The sequence below is a fragment of the Pyrgilauda ruficollis genome, unplaced genomic scaffold (genome assembly GCF_017590135.1).
Source record: "Pyrgilauda ruficollis isolate IOZ18807 unplaced genomic scaffold, ASM1759013v1 scaffold30, whole genome shotgun sequence".
NCBI lineage: Eukaryota > Metazoa > Chordata > Aves > Passeriformes > Passeridae > Pyrgilauda > Pyrgilauda ruficollis.
Genome location: NW_024524378.1, coordinates 4,155,860 through 4,177,388, shown reverse-complemented (window position 1 = coordinate 4,177,388; position 21,529 = coordinate 4,155,860). Strand labels below are relative to the sequence as shown.

At 39.5% G+C, this 21,529-nt stretch overlaps 1 protein-coding gene across 2 annotated transcripts; it reads right to left on the bottom strand.

Annotated features, from left to right (window-relative positions):
• Positions 1-1,918: 1,918 nt before the first annotated feature.
• On the bottom strand, positions 1,919-16,455 carry LOC121356837 (epidermal retinol dehydrogenase 2-like). 2 transcript variants are annotated; one of them, XM_041473659.1, is made up of 7 exons: positions 16,347-16,455; positions 12,714-13,057; positions 9,996-10,127; positions 8,875-8,974; positions 7,937-8,081; positions 7,238-7,363; positions 1,919-6,674 (listed from the first exon to the last, which is right to left on the bottom strand). In XM_041473659.1, the coding sequence occupies exons 2-7, from the start codon at positions 13,032-13,034 to the stop codon at positions 6,581-6,583; spliced, it is 918 nt and encodes a 305-aa protein (XP_041329593.1). In that variant the 5' UTR covers positions 13,035-13,057; positions 16,347-16,455; the 3' UTR covers positions 1,919-6,580. The 2 variants fall into 2 exon arrangements, with proteins under 2 accessions (XP_041329593.1, XP_041329594.1); XM_041473660.1 differs by having other exon boundaries at positions 16,333-16,421.
• Between the last annotated feature and the right edge of the window lie 5,074 nt (positions 16,456-21,529).

Below are 21,529 nucleotides of genomic sequence, written 5' to 3'. Positions count from 1 at the left end.
AACCCTGAACTTATGCCTTAGCTTGTTCTCTTGGTCTCCTTAGACTTCTACTGCTACTTTCTGTTTTTTAAGCAACACTATTAAAAAAAAAAAAAAAACAAAAAAACCAAAAAAACTCAAACAAACAAACAAACAAAACCAAAAATCAAAAAACCAAACAAATCAATCTATAACACAGGTGGAGAACATGGGTAGATATTCCTGGTATGTCTTTGTGGCTTTTTCTGCTGTAATACAACAAAACAGAAAAGCATATATATATATATATATATATATATATATATATATAAGAGAATAACACAGGACAGGCCTTCACACTGGAAATAATGCAACAGCTCTTCCTGTGGATGTGAAAAATCCATTGTTTCCACGCCATGTTCTAAAAAATAATGTTAAAATGGCTAGGCTTACGGCTGGCTGAATAAAAATAAATGCTGTGAACATGCCACTGTCTCCTTAGTCTAGGTTCCTAGTAGTCAGGGGTACTACCCCATAAAATGTTTGTGATAAGAGATTAAATAATCTCTTATCACAAACATTAGTGACTTAGACAAGTCACTACCTGGCTTCATATGTAAATCTCAAACTGGCTACGGTACACTAAATTGCAAAAACTAGATGAAAATACTTTTACAAGGGGATAGGCTTGGAAACCTTCCTGTCTGCCTCTTTATAAGGCTGTGCATGCAGAATCAAAACAAAATCTAAACATTATACTTCATATATGTATAACTGAAGTGTGAATATATATATATATATATATATATATATATATATATGTTTATATATCCTATATTCCACTCTTCCAAAGTGCTTATCCTTTTTACAAAATACCTTGTTTGTGAGACACAATGCAAACCTACCCCTATTTTAGGTCTGGAAATTCTCTAGAACAGTAGAAATTGATCCAGCCTTCAAGAATCCTGTGGACCAAAAGGAAGTCTTCTGATACATCCCACAAGGAGACCATATACCAACTAATTACTCATCAACAATATCACCAATATCACCCTTCCCTCTTTTCTTGCACTCGCCACAAATTTAGTGGATTTCCATTTGTACTGGTGAATTAAAGTTCCTCACTTTTTTTATCCCTCCTCCAGTCTTCTAAGGGGGTTTTCCACTTTGGATACTGTAGTTCTTTTCCAACAACTGTAGCTGCCTCATTCCAAATCTAGGAAAAAGCAGATGCCAGGACATTATTTCTTGAATGTGAAGCAATTGTTTAAATGCTCTCTCCCCTTTGAATGGGAGCTGAAAACTTGACCCATTTAGACAGGCAGAATTACAATCACACACAAATTAAAAGCAAAGATACTTTGTTTTTTCAATTACCTGAATGCTAAGAACCAATACATAATCCCTAAGATGTTGTAATAAATGTCATTGCAGATAAAATTATCTGTATCTAAAAGCATGAAAGAGGGCAGTCAGACATTTCATTGTCAACGTGGAAAAAATAAAGGTTGAATAAACTGGTTTCATAGCTGTCTTCCAAGCCCTTGGCTCAGAAGCGAGGTTGGAAACAGATTTCTGCCTCTTGCTGCTGGTGGAGATAATTGCTACAGCAGGCCCTAACTGCTTCAAGTATTTTTATTTTCTTTTTGGTGGAATTAACTTGTTTTTTTTTTTTTTTTTAAGGAAATTTTAACACAGAAATTTCAACTAGGCACATTGTCAATTACTCCCATCCTCTGTTAGAGACTGACTAAATACCAGAGGGTAGAAATTACATACTTCCTGAAGGAAACCCTGCAAACAAGCACCTCACCTGACTATTCTAGTGATATTTGCTCTTTCTGCATACAGCACCCTTGACAGATGTGATTTCTTGGAATTGACAGCTTTCTCTTAACTTGTTAGAAGCTCCGCAAAACACAGGTAAGACATTCTGCAATAACTGTAGCCATGATTCAAATCAGTTTTGCAACTTTATTAGCTGTGCATGGTGAATTGCTTGAGTGTGCTTCAGGGTTAATCATCATTATCATGACAGAAATATGCAGACAATAAATAATGCAAAGTGTGTTTTCTAGAATATAGAGAAGACCTTCCATGTTAACCTTCCAACAAGAATTCCCATTTCTGGGGAACAAACATTAAATACCGTGTGCTCAACAGATTCCTCAGCTATCATGTATCACCTTGCATTGATCTCTGAGCAAGCTGCCTTCACAGCAATACAGTTAATAGAGGTGATGCAGATACCTGCCCAGGGGAACTGGTAGCCTAGAAAACGGCACCTTCTAGGCATGAAGTTTATGGTACCAACAGGCCAAACTTGTTCAGCTAGAACCTCTTTAATTGTTGTTGGCTGCATGTGTTGACAGGGTTGCTGCTGCTGCTCGTGCTCTGGCTCCGTTGATTCTTCTTTCTGTGCCAAAGCAGGGGTTGCTGCCTCTGGACCCCAAGACATGGAGAGGCAAAAGTGTAACAATATATCTTAGGGTCCTTCCTTCCTGGGCAGGGATTATGGAAGACTACTCCACTACAAGTCCTGCAGAAGAATGTTTCCTTAGATGTGGTTATGCCTGACCTTGGATAAGGGGTGAAATTTCTCAACACAGAACCAAGCAATTTCTGTACCAAGAATCAATGTTTGTTTAAATCAAGCAGTAACTACCCAGCAGATGCAACAACACAGAGCACCATGGCATAGAACTTCTATCCTTGTCACACCTTTGTCTTCAATAGCTCTGTAGCAATCCTGAGGGTGCTCCTCCTAGTGTGATATTGCCAAGGGCAAAGGAAGAAGGTGTAATTTTTTTTTCCTCTTCTCTTCTCTAGGCAGAGCCATGTTTTCCTCAGCCATAGGCCACAGGCTATCACAGAAGTTCAGGCTGTTAGCTTGGAAGCTTTGAAAGGCAGAGAAAATATAATCAAGCTGGAGACACCTAAGACTAGAGAGAAAGTGTGTCATGCAGTGAGTGCACAGAAGTCCCTGCTTGTAGTGCTACCCCACCTACTGAGGCATTGATAACACATTTTTAAGTGTCACCTGAGAGACAGTAATCCTGCATTTTCCTAGAATATCTGGTAACTGTGGATCCAAAATAATTTCTCTTGATTGTCACAGCAAAGAAAAAAACAGTGAGAGAAGCTAAGTTATTTTGTTGAAATGCTTATTTTACAAAGCCTATGGCTTTGAACAGCTGCTTAGCAAACTATGCAGTCCACACTGGTGTCTTTGGAAGATCAACTGCCCTGAAGAAAGTTACCAGAGAAGAGGTATCTGCTTGGCTCCTTCCTAAAATGAAACCAGACCACCATGAACACCAGATTCCAAGCAGGTGCACATAGCTCCTGGGTATGAATTCTGAATTCATAAAATAATAATGGAGCTTGTATCTCAGCTGCTGTTTTTTTGTTTGTCTCCCTTCTCAATCTTGTTCAGAGGATTTAATCAAGTTAATTTTTCTTGGCACTATGTTCTCCATGTTTTGAAGTATTAGGGGACAGAAAGATTTCTGCTACCACAGGAATATGATCTCACATGGAAAAGAAATACAGCATGCAATAAAATACCATGGATTGCTTTTGAATCACCATAACCATTATTATTAGGCTAATGCAGCCATCCCAGTCAAATTTGGGACAGTCATTTTTGCGGAGGGACTATTTAAAATTTCAGGCCATGAAACCAATAAGTTTTTTGTGGGAGCTGCCTGATATATCGTCCAGCAGTCAGACATTACGCTGTCACAAATGAAATGCTCTTCCTTTTCAAGTTTTATCTTCTTGTTTGGCTGTCACAGTGATCTTTCCATGAGTTTTCTTGCCGAGAGCAGAAGGAAAGACTCTGGCATCAGGAAAGTAATCAGTCAAGATCATTGTTATGCTGGAAGTAAGCCACCTTTTATCTTAAGACATTTATATCTCAATTGAAGATCCAAACACCCACTCCAAGCAACCTCCTGAACATAGGGGAAGGATGTGTGCTGTTTGACCTCCTGGATACAACTCCACATCTGTCTTGCCATCATAGGAGATGGGCGAGATAAAAACCACCACAGGATAGGTTGTTATCCTCCAGGTACATGATGTAATTTACCAGTGATCACAATGTTTAATGTGGTAGCACCATATTTATATAAAAGCCATTATGTGTATACTCCTACTAGGACAGCTAGCAGGCAGAGATTTTCTCCTGAAGCTCTGTATGACATATTATGCATGCTCAGCCTAGTACAGAAATTGGTCTCTAAGAGATATGAATATACTCAAAACTAGTTTTTGCATATACTCAGTGAGTCCAGTGAAGGGCTGCAAAGATAATTAAGATACTGGAGCACCTGCCATACAAGGAGAGGTTGAGATTTCTGGGACTGCTTAGTCTTGAGAAAAGGCTGAGCCCCAATGTGTATAAGTACCTAAAAGGAAGGTGTGAAACTCAAGACTCTTACTGGTATCCTCTGAAAGGACATGAAATAAAGTACATTCAATTTACACATAATTTTCATTTATCTATTTTTAAAGAGAGCATGAACAAACACTAGAAGAGGTTATCCAGAGAGGTCGTAGAGTTTCTAATCTTAGAGATATACAAAACTTAATTGAGCACAGATACTTTCCACTGATTGTGTGAAGTAGGAAAATTTCTTGGAGAAGCATTTATCTGGCACAGATTATCAGGTAAAACCCTCCTGTGACAAACTGTGACAAACAAGGGCTGTGACAAACATGAACCTGCTGAAAATCCCCAAATCCTACTGCCAGACCTACTGCTTCTAATTTTCCTCAGCAGAAGGTGTTCACAAAGACACTAAAAACGAAAAGCTACTTGCTCTCAAGCTGGAGTTTGATACTCAGAGTGTTCATATGCAGAGCTCACTTTTTCCCTTTGCTCCAGAACTCTGCATATTTAGTACTTCATAGCCAGGAGGGAAAAGCATGTTCTGTTAGTATAAAAATGTGAGGAGGCTGAAGACACAGATACAGCACATAGTTATTAGTGGTAGAATTTGTGAACACTGCAATGTGTGTAAGGTCTGCACATTGTCTCAATCTTTTTTTTACTTGGTTAACTTCTGTTTCCTGAGGTGTATTGTAAAATGAGTAAACATTTTGAGGAAGAAAAGCAAAAGATCTGAAAGGAGATTGAAACAAATCTCTTCTTCATCAGTCTGAATTCTAGTTCTCAGCAATCCATTGTAAAGGTAAGGTGATTTTTAACACACCTGTTTTACTCAGTGTTTCTTGCTCATCAGTAGTAAAGTAGTTCTATGTTAACCTTTCTCTGCTAACAAACCTTACTATTTGTATAGACAAGGGAAATTAAGGTAGTTTCTAGGCCATCATTGAAAGAAAAAAAGACTCCCCATTAAAAAAGTCCTCCTTTTTTCCATACTGTTTCAATTGCTATAGCAATTGCTAGCAGAGAAGTGTGAGATGAAGTTGACTTAGCATGTACAGAAGTGATGTACACGTAAGCTTCCTTTTTCTTGTTTTGGATTACAAAAGGTCAAGGTAGCTTTCTAAGCATCCATTGTCAAAAAGGACAACGCCTCCTTGGCATATGCTGAAAATGAAAACAGTCCTAAGAGTAAAGGAAAAGTAAAACAAGTCTCTGTAGACACAAGGCAACCTGTCACCCAACTCAGAGAAGCAAAACATTATGCTGCTACTCAAAGGATGGCTGCAATGATACCATTCAGTTCTGTCAACATCATTCCTTTCTGAAATAACCCCAAGAGAAACCCCACTTATACAACACAACAACCTTGGTTTTAGTAGTTCGTTGTCTCTTTTGATGAGACATTGAATAGCCCACCTAGACTGGCAGTCTCATGCTTTATAAATACAAGTTTATACTTCTTAGGAAATGACAATTTAAAATAGCTCTTAAAATACTGTACTTAAAAGATACAAAGACTTCTGTTACAAAGTTGCAGTCATAGTATTAGCTTTTAAAATAAATTAGGCACAAAATAGATTAGCAGTACAAATGCTTCATTTACATATCCTTCCCTGTCCCTGCTCCAACATCCATTGCCATCTGTGAGTTGAGAGATCACACCTCCAAAAAATAATGTAATTATTTTTTTCACCAACACAGTGTATATTTTTATCTCACAAAACTTTCATTTGTATGGGTTAGAATCTGTTGTGTGAGGAAATTCTTGAATTCCTCAGCTTACCAGGGAATGGTAGTGGCACCAGCAGTACAGCCCATCCTCACGGCTCACTGAATGGCAGCAAGAAGTCAGATCCACTACAGGCTTTTCTGGCTACATGCTAAATACATGTGGTTTCTTGGTCTTTTCTTCCCCCCAAAGTTGCCAATTATTGGTTTGTGATGCATGATCCTATTTAAGGCATTATAAACCAAAGCAACTAAATTCAATTAATATATTTCATAATGAGGTGAAAATAAAACAATTTGCTGGACTAAAAACAATAGTTCAGATGAAAGCTGTTGATTAAGAGCCAGTTAAAAAGCAACTCTTAAAAGTCTTGTTACTATTGAGAAATGAGGCACCCAAAGTTCACAGCTGCTAGTGAAGCAAACTTTTCCCACCACCACCTCTAACTAACTTCAACATCCACTTTAGAGCTGCTGGTGTCTGAATTTTGTGCTTTTTCACTCCTTCTTTGGTCGACCTTTGAAGGTATTCATGAGATCAAGGAGTCCAAAGTAGTCTAAAAGAAGAACAGTCACTTTCACTGGTAGGAAACTGTAAGGTAGGGACATGGAAGAAGAAGACAAAAAGAAAAAGAGAGATCAGAAGAGTTGTGCAGTTTTGTCACAATTAGTTTAACTTGGCTAATACTGGCAAAGGCACTATGCTCTTTAGAATATAGACCCACTGGTCCTCTCAAAAGATCCTTTATACTCATTTGGCAGCCTGAGTTATAGTTAGACCAGTATTCCAACCTGGCTCGCAACAGAGTCAAAAGTGTCCAAATGCTAGAGCAAGACACCAGATGGGTTTACAGCTGAACTCAGTGATCTCAGAGGTCTTTTCCAACCAATAATTATCTGACATGCAGTTATGGAGAAGCAGGTGGTCTCTACAGCCCCCAGTAAAACTGCACCCCAGTGGAGTCAGCAAGGCACAGTTAGACATTTCTGCCATTGTTCTGTGGCCCAAGGGTAGACTGAACTCATAGAAACAAACAAACCCCTTCCAAAAATGTGCATGACTTAATGAAAATTCAAACCAGCAAGTAGAAGTCTCTTTCATGCTTTAAGCATCCCCAGACAGAAAAGAGAGAGAGGGAAAGAAACATAACTTACCTTTTCAAAAAATAGAAAACATAGGTGATGCGTGGTATAAACAAGACTTCTTGGTTCTGCCGAACAGCACTGATTATCCTCTCGGCCACATACTCTGGCTCCAGAACAGGAAGCACATGTGGCCACCTGAAAAAGAGAGTATTTATTGCTATAATACAAATTGCTTTGGATTCACATTTTCTTCAAAAAAGTCTTAATTTTACAGTTATTCAACTAAAAAAAGAAATAAATGCCACAAGTCCTATGAACAACAGAATCTGCATTATGTCAGAGTGAGTGGACATTGTTATTTTCCCCCATATGACCTCTCATAAGAGAAAACCAGAGACCTCATATTAAGACACACCAGACTTTTATTTGGCTCCTAAACTTTGTCATTATACATGCATACTGAGCAAAGCTATGCCATCAATTTCAGGAGGAGAATGGGGGTTTAGAAACCAGAGAGAACAAATGGAGCATTTGGCTTCTGCAAAGGAAAGGACACAATTATGTTTCACATTTCAGCTTAAATGAATACTAAAGTACCGAGGCCTTTTGAGTTGCCCAGTCACTGGACAGCACTGCTAACACCCATGTGAAGCCTTAAACATACTACAAGTAGAAAAAAGCCTGGCTCATGATTTTCATAAAGGAAATAGGGATTTATAAGATGCTAAAAATGCAACTTTCATAAAAAACTCACAAGAGTTTACTCACTTGGATTTAACACCATCAAACATTCCCGTGTTTATGACATAAGGACACACAATTGTTGTTTTAACACCAGTCTTTCTCAGAGCTCTCATCTCCGTATCAACTGACTCTGCAAAACCAACTGCTGCAAATTTACTTGCACAGTAATCTGTAAAATAAAACATTAATTGTAGTTAAATATTTAAATTTACAAATTAAACTTTACTGTCCAATACTAAACCACTTCACATCAGAATAGGAATGGTTTTCAGGATTAGGTTAAAATTTGCTTTTGATCTGATTCATTCCTTTTCTTTCCTCTCCTAAATCAACTGTTGTTCTAGACTGGCAGACAGAGAGTTTCTCATGACATTCCTGCTACCACTTTTCCACTCTCTAACAAACTATGGTAAATGAAATTATTTTTTCATACCATTTTTTCTTTAAATCCATGCACTCACTTATTATGCCTCAAACTCCTGTTTTCAAGACTCTCTAATGTGGTTTCAACTTGAAATTCAGTTTGTACTTATCATCACCCTCTTGGAGCTAGATTTCTCTTACTGCTAGGTCACCTTATTTTATATTCTGCCCTCTTTGTATACACATTCCAGAAATGCCTTCTGAGCTTCCTCTAAATCTAAAGTGACCTCTTCCCTATCAGAAACATGCAAGTACATTTTAGTATTGAGGTTCTCAGCTTCCAAAGTTTATATGGCTTCTAGATCCTTCTGCCTTGGCAGAAAAACCTGTTTCACAGCACTGCTGAGCTTCTGGAAAACGCTTTGTAAAGAAATGGTCTGTTTAAGGTCAGCTGTCTTGAAAGATTGTCTACTTGCTTTAACTATACAGAAAGATCCATAAATTCAAAATAAGTTAGGTTTCTTTTCCCTCATGGATATTGATTGCAGAGTTTAAAATCACACTAATTACTCCAATGAATATTAGCTTGAATACACTACCTGAAGCCTGACTGGTTCCACACAGTCCTGCACCGCTTGCTATGCTAACCAAGTGTCCATGGTTAGCGGCAATCATTGCTGGGAGGAAGGCTTTGTAAGTCTGCAAAGTAAATCAGAATTGTAATGTAACATTTTACCAAGTAAGCTACACGCCATAATATTTTGAAGGTGTTTGATGGTTTTAGAGAAATTCTCCCAACAGTTTAAATAAGCTTTCCCCCTTCTATTATGGAAAGGATGTGTGTATGTATGTGGAGCTTGAACCACATGTTGTTTGAACTCTAACATTCAACTATTTAAATGGGTAGTTCCCACCCCAGGAGCACTACCAAAGACAGATGGTGACTTGAAGAAAGCTAAATATATGGCTTAATCTAGTAATTAAGTTTCTTTCAAATGAGAATTAAGTGTTCAATGCAAATTTTGGGAAATGGCAAAGATTTTAATTTCATGTTTTCCTTCTATTAAATTAATTAAATCATTGTGATTAAATTCATTTCTAAATAAACTGATTTCTAAATAAACTGAAACATGACTGAATATTCTCTTTATAATTCTTTATGATAGAAGCACCATATAGGTGACCTGCCTTCACTGAAAGGAAGAAAAAGCACACCAGGTTAGTCATTCTGGACAAAAGCTTCACTTATTATCAAGAGGATTATCAGAACATGTGGTGTTTCTTACTGAAATTATCACAGCCACAGAACAACTAAAACACTAACAGAACAGAAGAACTGAAGTAGAATTGAACACTTCTCTTTAATAGGGGCAGCCACTATTAACGTGGGCCTGCTTCATGTCAGTTAATAATGAGACTGTAACTTATGACTAGCCTCAGAATTTAGCAGATGGTAGACTTCAATTCTTAAGAGAATTTCTAAATGTGAAGAGCTTCCACCTGCCCACACTAGAGATTCCCAAAGAATCCATTCTTCCATGCTTTAAAAAAAAAAAATTACAGACTCCAGAGCAAATAAATAATTTCTTGTATAATTTCTGACTGAACTTCCAAGAGCTCTATATCCTTGCATGTTTTCCTCAATTCCAAAAGGCAAAATTAACATTGAAAACATGTTAAAAGGATGTCTTAGTATGTATAGGCTAAATACAGGTTTTACCCAGAAGTGTGCCATTGTGTTCACTTCCATGGTTTTTTCTACGAGTGAATCTGGAGAATCAAGAAATCTCTTCCCAATTACAATACCAGCATTGTTGATCAAGATGCTGACATCACCAACTTCTTTTTTAACCTAAAACAAAAAGCATCAAGAGAGTGTGCAATAAACACAAAACATTATTTCCAAGCATTATTTATGAAAACTTAACAAACAGAAATATTACACATTTAAGTAAGTTGAACTTATGCTTGTTATAGATCCAAACACATCAGGTCCTTGCAGCCTCACCTGAAGCCTTTTTAAAGGTGAGCTCTCAAATAGATTTTCTTCAGATTTGTGGAGCCCAACAGCTCCACACAAGCTTCTGCTTTCAGCACCTCTGTTTCCAAGGACAAATGTTCCAGATAAGTCTTTAATGCAGAAGGCTTAACTAATACAACAAGTATTTTTCTATTATGTCTAAGTAAACGCATCTTAAAACTAAAGAGCAATTCTGGACTAGAATCTGGTACACTCTACCCCAGAAATTAAGTTGGCTAAAAAATAATACGTATACATTAAACTCAGTAAGAGGAGGTATAGTTTTCATTTTAGCTCCAGACTGAGAACATTCATGAACAGACCCATTTGAGAGAACAAGTGTAGGCCAGCTGATTGCAAGGTATTATCTCAGCTTGCCAAAGGAGAATTAAAATATTTAATAAAGAATTTGAGATACAGGTCATTGATCTGAACTATCTGGGAAGAATGAAATGGGTAACACAGTGAAGAATTAAAGAATAATTTATCACCTATCCTTTATTCTAGCTTAACTTCCTCGTATTCCTTATATTCCAGATTGCTCTGATCATGTCTATTTTTTTAAACTAAGCTTTAGGGGTTGGGTACTTCTGGAACAGAAACATTAGAAATAAATTTTAAGCTATAGGTTTCAATAGCCAAAAGGCTGTCCTTCATCATGTTGGTACAGGAAAGAAACAATGACCTGATACATGCAGAGCCTTTGGGTTTTCTTCCTACATAAGTAATTTTTTCTTGCTGTCTCTGTGTGGCTCATGAAACACATATTAAAGATCCACATACATTTCATTTTGGCTTTAAAACTGTTTTATCAGGAGCAAAATTTTCAAACATATCCTGCCCTACCAGCGTAAATTTAGTTCACCATAGCCTTGCAAAACTCCAATCCTGCATAAAGCTGAATCACCAGAAGAGGAAAAAGAACCTGGAACCATGCTGTCGTATCTTCCAAAGATATGAACACTAAGAGCCAAAGTCTACTACGCTGCATGAATTAAGCAGTGGCACCAAGCACCATCTAATACTAAAGTCTTTTTGTAACTGCTGAGATTGGATGATTCTACATCACCAGTAGGACATTCTGAAATGACATTTCTGAAATAATGGTAGTAAGGTGTTTTCTTCTATGCAGATCAGCATGAGGATTATTAGTGAATCTGACAGTTGCTGAACGGCTGACAGAAGGTTTTAAATGAGAGACCACGCACTGGACCCTACTGCAAATTCTTTGTTCCTGCAAGCTCTGTTTGCATCATCCTGAACCCATGTCACACAGATCTACATCCTGTTCTCTTTTTCAAATTTCACCAGCATGGCTCAGCCACTGCTTTTCTCCACGGGCCCAGAGTGCTAGCCTCAATTCAAGTCCTCAAACCTAAAGGTTAATTTTCATCTGCTTCATCGCAGTATCCTTCACACTACAATATTCTTCCTCCAGCTGTCCCAGTTCAGCAGGAAGCACAGCTACAGGCCTATGGAGAGACATGCAACTTCTCTGCAAGGACAGCAGATGTCCAGCTCAGCTGATGTAACAGCTGCAAGGGGGACCAAGGCTGATCAGCATTACTGGAATACAAAACCGAGAGCACCAGCCTCTAACAAGCTGCAATTCATACACAAGCTTCACGTATCAGAAAGCCTATCATAGTCATTTTTGCACAGATAGAAAAATACAGAAGGCTAGAGCTTATTAAAGAGCACCAAAACATTATTTCAACCAAAATATGTTCCTGAAGACAGCTGAACTTATTGTTAAAAAAAATCATCCCCACGCAAGGCTCACTGTGGAAATCTCTTAGTTCAATAGTTAAGTTTAGCAAATTTTAAGTGAATGAGAACAAGTTCTTAGACTTGAAACTGTTTAACAATTTTAGCTTTTGGCAATACTGCTAGTCTGCCCAAATTATCTAACCACATGCTATGTTTACAAAGCTCTTCAGAAATGAAAGAAAGAAATATTTGACATCAAGATACATTTATTAATTCAGATAAAGTAAGTCTGCCAAAATCTCTTCACAGCAATGGAATTATTTGGAAATTGCCTAAGCAGTTAATCCTTTTTACAATGTATGGTCTTTTGGTAAAAGGCTGCCAGAACTTGAAATACTGCTTTAGCTTCAATAAATTGATTTTCCGCACTTCATGATTAAGTGCCTGCTCGGTCATTGAATGAATGAAAAATAAGCTACCCAGTTAAAATGAGCTACTGAAAAAAAGAGCCAGCTCTTTTTACTTTTTAAGGAATAAAGATACACAAGTCAACTCTAAAAACCAGAATCTTGAAATAGATAGGAAGTACAATACATTCAGAATGAATTAACTTTAATCTCTTGCTTTGAATCACTAGAAAACTTACTCATGCATCTTACACCCACACTTGCACTCATCCTGGAATAATGTCAAAATAATACACTTTACCTGGTCAGCTAGTCTGTAGACATCCTGTCTTTTGCTACAGTCACAGACATAGGAGTGTACTCTTCCTGCTCCTTTTTCTCTGGCCAGTCTAACTGTGCAGTTGAGCCCCTCTTGATTAATATCCCAGAGGACCACCGTGGCGCCAAGGCTGGCAAACTTCAACGCTAAGAGTCTTCCAATGCCACTTCCTGCTCCTGTTATTAATACGATTTCACCACTAACATTCTTCTTCCGTCCAGGAACAACCAAGAACACCAGTGATTCCAGCAAGTAGTAAACAAGAAGTACAATACATTTTAATGTTTCCAGGAAGAAGTTCATCTTCAGGCTATTTCTTCAGATACCTGATAAAAAAAACCCAAAACATTTACCAGATAGGGTAAACCATGGAGAAAATGCAAACATCAACATTGCAAAAACATTTTCAGATCCATTCTAAATATCTTCTCTACCCTGCTTTTGAGTATTGTTTCAAAGAAATATATAGATTTACACCTGCATATCTAATCCATTTGGATTCTATCCATTGTTTCTATCTTGTCTTCAGGTTGCTTCCACTTTCCTCCAGGATGCAGTATACAATTCATTTACCATTCAGCAGTAATAGGAAACACCTGCTCTCATCTGCTTTAGAAATTCACCATCCCTCATGCCACGGGTTTCATTCTCTGACAGAATGTGGACAAAAATCTGAAATAAATACATACTACTACTAATAATAAAAATATGCCCATTGAGCATCTCAAACAGAAATGCATGACAATTACAAATCAAAACTTATGGTTTGATCAAAGAATTTCAGTGCTCACAAACTAGTCCTATAGGTCAGGAAAAATTCTGCTTTTAGGACCACAATGTTTTTTGCTTTGTAGGCACTCCCTGTCACCATGAAATCACATGCAGAACAACTCACAGTCCCAACTGTGTTGAAAAATCATTAAGCATAAGGAGTTTCAGAAGGCAATATGCTTATAAATCTCCAAAGCACACTAGGTAAATACCTCTTTGTCACTATTGACTTTTCAGCTACCCACTGTACTACCACTATTGAGGAGAGCCTGCTTTTGCATTTGAACATAGTTCTTTGAGAATGCACTGCAAAACTGTTGAGTTTCTTCTCTTCACCTCCCTGCATTAAGCAAATGTCATAGGCTTGAATCATACCACCTCAGGTATGTGTTTAACCTCGCAATCTCTACACATCCCAGTAATGCCAACACCAAACAGGCCTTTAAGTCCTTGGAGGAATGTTATTTCATTTTCCAGTATATAAAAGCTGCAAGAAATTATGAAGCAATAACATCTTCTTTCTCAGCTAAAGGTAGAGCATGCTGGCACCTACACTTCAACCATTAGCACTTTTGGACATTTAGCACCTTTAGCAACCTTTAGACATATCCAGCCTGATTACATCTCTTAGTTAACTTTGCTATCTATGTGTACAGGTAATCGTGTTTGACGAGGGCCAGCAGATAAGTAACTTAGGTCTCTGCTACTCTGAGCAAAGTTCATGAAATTTAGCATGTGAACATACACGTGTTACCACAAATCTCAGGTTTTCTACATGGGAAACTAGGCCAGCCTTGAAAAGAAACAGGCCTCTGCTAGAGCAGACCTAGTTATTTTAGAAAGTTTTCTGGCAGAAACATTGGAACATCTTAAAACTGTTCTGATAACAGAAAAAACATTTGCCACAGACATAGTAGGTAGGAAAACAAGTTCTTTCTGGCAAAGTCATGGGGTGAATGCTTTCTATTGAGTACTTTCTATTCCTCATTCACATTAAAATGTGACAATATGTGTGCAGAGGCAGTAACTCCAGTAAGAAGTGAAGCAAATATCAAAACAGCACTGCAACATTTTTCTAGAGCCAATATTAGCATTTCCTGTAATAGGCTCTCTTATCTATACAGATATTACAGTTCTAAGCAAAACTAGAGTTATAAAGCAAAAATGTTATTAAATTTCATGCACATAAAAAGTGCAAGTTTTTGGAAGCCCGAGTTATTTGCTGAGTCTAAAACAGAAGAAACAAGTCTTTAAAATAAATGCAGCTTCTGAATTTAACTTGATTGCACTAATTTAATGCACTTAACATAAAACCCTCCACTTGCATGAAAGGAGACTGGTACCTCTGGCATAGATAAAGATGTTAAAGTTAATCCCTATGGAAAACCAAGTGAGGCAATTGCCTTCAGAGGCAATACACAATTTGAACTCAGTTTAAAACTTGTGACAGTAATTCTTTAAGTAAGAAATAGGCTTTTATAGGTCAGAGGCACCTTAGATCTTTCAGAAAAGTATACCTATCACTTAATGAAGTAAAGTTTATGCATACAGACCACAGGAGGCCCCCTATTAGAAGACCAACTCTGTATCCTTCAACAAGATGCTTAATTTCCATAGACACATCTCTCCCCTAACCCAGATTTAACTGGGCCTCCAATCTCACTCAACGCATCAATATTGCTAATTAAACCAGCTACTGTAACCAAGCATATCCATACAGACAATTAAATTTGCCACTCACCTGGCCGATTTTGCCTTATCAACTAAAGTGAGAAGGGATGCATTTACAAGTGAATTAACTAGGGGGGTCTTTGGCACATATAAAATCTCAGATCACTTCTGATGCCTTGTATTGTTTTTTAGTATGCCTATATCCACACAGACATAAGTGTGGAGGGCTTCTATGCAGTAGAGAAGTATCAGATGTTCTACGACATTTTATTGTCCTCACAGGTCCCCAGCCGGGTAATAATTAGCACTGACTCCACGATTCTCAGAAGGCTGATCAATCTCTTTATTATGTAGATAATCATTAAGAAACCCATTGCTTTCATAGACACTCATGATACAGCTGGACCTAACTGGTCCACCAATCCAAAAACCATCACCATTGGCTAATTAAGAAACCACCCTTTGATAAACAAATCTCCACAACGCATTCCTCATACTCACAACAACAGGTGCAGCAAGTGAAGATAAGAATTGTTTCTCATTCTTTTCTCTGATCTTCTCACAGACTTTTCCCCAGGACATTTTATCAGACAGATTTCAAGTGCAGATAACTTGGGCAGCAAAGGCTTATTGGTACATGCCAACCCTCACCACGGACAGGCCCTTGCAGACCTGACAGGGTTTTAAAGACCATCACTGCTCGCGAATCACAGCAGCAGGACCGAGGCTGGCAGCTGAACGGCACACCACCCTAGCTAGTCGAAGGACTACAGGCTGATCACGCAATCACCTGAGCAGTGTTTGACAAGGATGAATTTTTCTCACTGAACTGGGTGAGTTGCGATCCCACAAAAGTACAGCAGCCCTGTAGCTAAGGCTGCCCAAGTGCAGCAGTAAATTCCTCAGCCCCGGGGGATGCTGGAAAACCTCACTCTCACTTGGCACAGCGCGCCTACCAACCCAACCAGCACCATGAGAAACCCACAAGCAGCGTTCAGCCGCAGTGACCAGCTCACCGCCCTCCCCAGGCCGCACCGCTGCCCCGCAGCGCCCGGCTGCCCACGGCCCTCGATCCTCCCACCGAGTGCCCGCACACGCTGTCCTGTCCTGTCCCGTCCCGTCCCGTCCCCAGTCCACAACACCCCAGCACCGGGAGTACCTTGGCCTACCGACCTGAAGGACAGGCAAAGCACCTCCGCCTTCCGCCGTAGCGCAGCAGCTCTGGGGCAGGCAGGCGGGCGAGAGCGGGGCGCAGGGAGCAGGCAGCACAGCGGGGCGGAGCCAGGCAACCCTGCCTTTATCAGGCAGCCCGCCCCGGCGCAGGGCTGAGCGGATGCCCGGGGTCGGTGTCCGCTCCGCGGCGGCAGAGCGCTGGGCTGGGGATTGCGGGTGCCGCGGCGCTGTGCGCGCTCCGCCCGGGGCTGCCGGCCGCCGGGATGGGATTCACCCGGGCCGGGGGAGCGGGCCCAGCCCGGAGCTGTGGGGTCCTCCCTGGGAAGGAAAGCTGCGGCCCCGGGCGGCCGTGAGGACGCTTAGCCTCCGTGGGCTCTTTGCTGAGACCGGAGTAGGGTCGAAAGCTCAAAGGACGGAGTAGTTTGTTGGGTGGAGGCCCTCGGGACAACGCCCTAACTCCCACGCACTTTCTCTGGAGTTGGTTGCTGTTGTTTGTTGGGGTTGCGGTTTTGGTTTTTGTTTGTTTTAAAAATAGTATTTATACACATGAGGTGGTTCTCACTCCGTGCTGACACCTGCACCTAAAGGCGGGGTTGATGTAAAGAGATCACCTGGCCTGTGTGAAGCCATGCTGCATGGAAGTGGCTTCACTGGGGTGAGTGTGAACCTTTCAGGGTGGCGTCCTTTTGAGGAAATGAATGATACTTCAGTTTAAAAAATGAGTTTTGGCTCTACCCAGACTAGAGTATTTGGTTTGCTAATTCAGTGAAATGCTCTTCGTTTACTGCTATATATTCGCATAAGTCCCTTAGGGAAGCATTGTTTTGTAGGGTTTTTTCAGCCATATGCTCATCCTTAGGTAGCAGAACTCTGAAGCGTAAGTTGATGAACATTCACAACTTCAAGGGAGGTTTGTATGATGAGAGAATGCTTAGTATCACCAGAAAACATACGACTGAAGGCCTTTGCTTGGCAAATCATTATCATGATCGTTAATATGCCTACTTTACAGTATTGTTGTATTAAAGCAGTACCTTTAGGAGGCTAATGATAGTCAAACAGTGACACTGACTGCTGCTTTCTTTTTAGAAAAGTTTCTTCACAAAGTGGCTCACTTAAAACAAGAAAGTGTAAAAAAACCACCCTAGTTATTTAATTTTAAAAAGGTTTAAATATGAGTTTTGCATTAATACTTGGAAGTTAATAGTATTTAACATTGAGAGTGACCTTATGATTGGAGTTGGAGGCTAGAAGATGGTAGACACATCCCCTTTCCCCACCTTGTATGAAGATTTTGGGCATGTAAGAAACTTGTTGAATAAAACTTGCTGAAACAGAATTCACCACATAGCTTCACTTTACTAGTCTACCTTATGAAAGACTAAAACTAGTTTGTAGAGAAACTATTTTTGAGACTGTCAGATTAGCATCTTTCAGAGACTTGTGTCTGAGAAGACACAAATGGAATCATTACTCTTGATTCAAGTCTAGAAATGGAACCATGCTAATTTGTATCAGATGAGGATGCCACATGTTACTTTTGGACTGATTTTTGAGTGCTGTCAGAATTCCAGGAGTGTAGAATTGGGACTGGTGTTTTTGTGTAACATCCCACTGGTTGTCTTCAAAGGAACCCAAGGTCATTCAAGTCATAAGAACATATATGAGGAACTTTGTAAGTGCTGTCACTTCTGCTTGTCTATAGTACTTATGCTGTGTAAGTGTACTGCTAGTCTGTAGCATTTTTTACTGAGGGCTGCATTGCATTTTGGCCTACCTTAACTTTAAGAAAGCACTTGGCATCTGTTGTTGGGTAGATATTGGCACCGCTGCTGTGTACCCAGTAGCACACTAGAGTGCTGTTTATACTTCATGTGAATCTGTGGTAGATCTTTTATTACATTCACTTGACTTCACCACCACTTAATCTTGATTATAGATGTGTCACAAGAAGCATGGATAAAGCAAATAGAGAGTTAAGGCTGGTCTAAGCTGGATAAATTCAATTGCATGGTGATTAGAATAGTCATCCTCACTTTAGAATAAAAAAAACCAAGAATATCCTGTCATGCTGTTGGAGCCATATTCTCTTAAAAGCTCTCATGTTCTTTTTTTTATCAGAACACTCAAAATGCAATAAATATTTTGATATTAAAGCATCAGTTATCCCCCATGTACCTCAGCTGTTGAAGTGGAATAGTGTAATATGCTTGTAAACAGTCTGATCTTTCCACTTTCTTTGAATGCTTATTGTAGAATTCTAAAATGACCTCCTTGTGCTTTTCAACATCTTCACGAGGAGAAGTGGAGGGGCAGGTATTGATCTCTTCACTCTCATCAGGATTTGAGGAAACAGCATGAATCTGAGTCAGGAGAGTTTTAGATTGGACCCCAGGAAGAGATTTTTCACCCAGATGGCAGCTGAACACTGGAACAGGCTCCCCAGGGAAGTGGTCACAGCACCAAGCTCAAGAAGCTTGATGCAATCACGTTCATGGTGTGACTCTTGAGGTGTCCTTTGCAGGGCCTGGAGTTGGACTTAATGATCCTGATGGGTCCCTTCCAACTCAGTGTATTCTGTAATTGTGTGGTTAAGTTTTCATTGGCAGTATCAGCTGCTTTAGCAATTGTAGGTATGTCACTGCAATTGCAGCCTACACAAACTTGTCCTTAGTGACACCTTGCAACTTCTAGGAGAGGAGTGGGTCTTCATAAAAACCCTAGTGCCTTGCTCATAGAAGTCGTATGTGTCCTGTGTTGCCTCTGAAGGAAACAGGGCAAACACCACTTAGCCAGAGTTCCTCAAGATTGACTTTTCCTTTTTTATTCCTGCAGAAGACAAACAGCTGGGGCAGAGGAGATTCCAGTCAAGAGGAAGGATTATCTTCCTGAACACAGAAGACTAAGTGACATTCTGAATTTTCATTTACTATGTGCATTTCCTTTGAGTGGTTTTTTACTATCTAATGGAGGTTTATGAAATTCTAGTTCCATGTATTAGCAGATTTAAAAATAGAGGAATTGTAAAAGTGACAAACTATTACCCACTGGTGCCCTATTCATTTCATCTGGGAGAAGTGCCAAGTCCTGTTTCATGAGGGTGAGGGGCTGAGACATGCTGCATTAACATCTGTTCAAAGTTTTTACAAACTACACAGCAAACACAACCAGCCACTTTGGCGTCTCTCAAACATTAGGAGAGGGACAAATTCTCATTGGAAGAGGAATATGCCAGCACAAAGTATCACCATGACTTAGCCACTGGATGCTCAGCTCCCATAGTTCAGTGCCTGTTAAGATGGGTTTCCAATGTCAGGACCTGATAGATTGTTTTTAATTCCCTAAGCATTTCTGGCAGTGAACCTCATCAGAACAAGAAAATGTGTTGATATGGGCCAGCTCTGTGGTGAAATTTGTTGTATCCTCACACAGTACAGAGGATTGTGTGGCAAGAGGAATGAAAGCTTGCAAAACATGACTCCTTAATTTGGGTTCCCATGCCATAAGAAAGTGTGGTGTGGGTGCTCTTGCCTCTAACCAGGCAACAGGTAGTATTATACACAGGGGTGTGTGTGAAATTATGCTCTTTACCCATACATGAATGCCTGCTAAATCAATCTGGTAATCAGGCAGTGTTGGCTGTCCTCCCATCCCCAGAGTTAACCCACTTTATTCAGAACAGTGAGATGAAAAAAAAAAAAAGGCTCATTCTAGTGTGATGCAGAAATGTTACAGCATATACTCAAATATTAAATATTATGTATCCAAGAGCTGTTATAAATCAGCTTTGTTTAGCAGCGTGTTTTCTGATTCTGTACTAGGATTTTATTTGCCCGTGTGTAAGCTGTAACTTTATGCACAATGAACACAGGTCATCTGTTGGATGCCACAATCAGCTGCAAAGAGACTCCTATGTAGCTGTTTGCTGAGACCTTTAGTATGGTCCCCTATGTGCCCATGGTATATTCTTATTAGCATCCTTACTTTCTACAGTACCTGCCTGTACTGCAGGAAGAAGTGTTCCACAAGAGATTTTTCTCCTTTCTTCATGAAAAAAAATAATTTGTGACTAGTTACTGGAGGAGTCTGGGGTGAAACATCATTTATGATGTACAGGCTGTCAGGATGGATTTAAAGGGAAAGCTTAAAAAAAAGGTAATTAATAATTCTCGCTGAATAGTAAAGAGAGTGAGGCAGTTTCCTACCATTTGGGACTTGGAAAAAATGCTTCCTAATAAAGAGTAATGCAAGGTTTCTGATGTGGAAAAATTAGAAACACAGCAGGGAAGCAAAACAACCAAAAAAGGTTTGATGTCTGGGAAATGAAGCAGCAAGGCTGATATCCACTTAAAAGAAGGAAAAAATACCAAAGTTTTAATTTATTAATTGAATATATAGGAAAGCAGTGGGTTGGAGGGTGTGTTCTAGTACAGGGAAAAGTAGGGATTGGAGAACACAGAACGGAAACAGCAAGGTATAACCAAAGAATTTAAACCTCCATGTGCTGGAGGGAGGACTCCAAGTGTGGCAGTCATGAATATCTCATGTGGGCTTGCAGATCTGTGCCCTGATGGAAAGCCAGGGCAGCCTTACATGCAGGTAGGGGCTAGAAGTGAAGATAAATGATAGGGGGAGAAGGAAATGAATAATGGTTCTGTGCCAGACCTAATCTTCATTTCTCTGCTTTTCCTTCTTTTCCAATTCTGTTGCTTTTTGTCTTGTTTTTGATGTTAAACAGCCTGGGGAGAGTAAGGTGCAGAGTTTCTAGTGTATTCTAATGCACTCTGTAACATGTGGCCAGTAATTCTGAGTGTTCAGCTTCATTCCATACCTGCATCACTCTAAACTACCATAAAAAAATTGCTCTTTTGCTCCTATGCTACTTTGTTTTTTGTAGGCCTAAATGACATGGGGGTTTCCAGCTCTGCACTTCCTAGGGCATCAGCTGATGTGATTATTAAGTATCAGGATTTTTGCCTATTCTCATGTAAGTGCCTCTCAATAAGACAGAAAGTACCCTCTGTCCCTCAGAAAAACTTTGTGAGTGCCAGAATATACTTGCTGTGTCTTGTGATGGTTGATTTTGGCTTGCAGTGCATTTCTCAAAAGCTGAGATAATGCTGCTAATGTCTGTGAAGAAAATAAAGGGTGATACATTCCTCTGCATTGTTGGCCTGTAAATT

Excerpts from the sequence above, each read along its gene's own strand:
- LOC121356837 (XM_041473659.1), bottom strand. The coding sequence starts at position 13,034 with ATGAACTTCTTCCTGGAAACATTAAAATGTATTGTACTTCTTGTTTAC. Across the intron at positions 10,128-12,713 it reads TCTACAGACTAGCTGACCAG|GTTAAAAAAGAAGTTGGTGA; the intron begins GTAAAGTGTATT and ends TTTTTGTTTTAG. Across the intron at positions 8,082-8,874 it reads TGGAACCAGTCAGGCTTCAG|ATTACTGTGCAAGTAAATTT; the intron begins GTAGTGTATTCA and ends TTTATTTTACAG.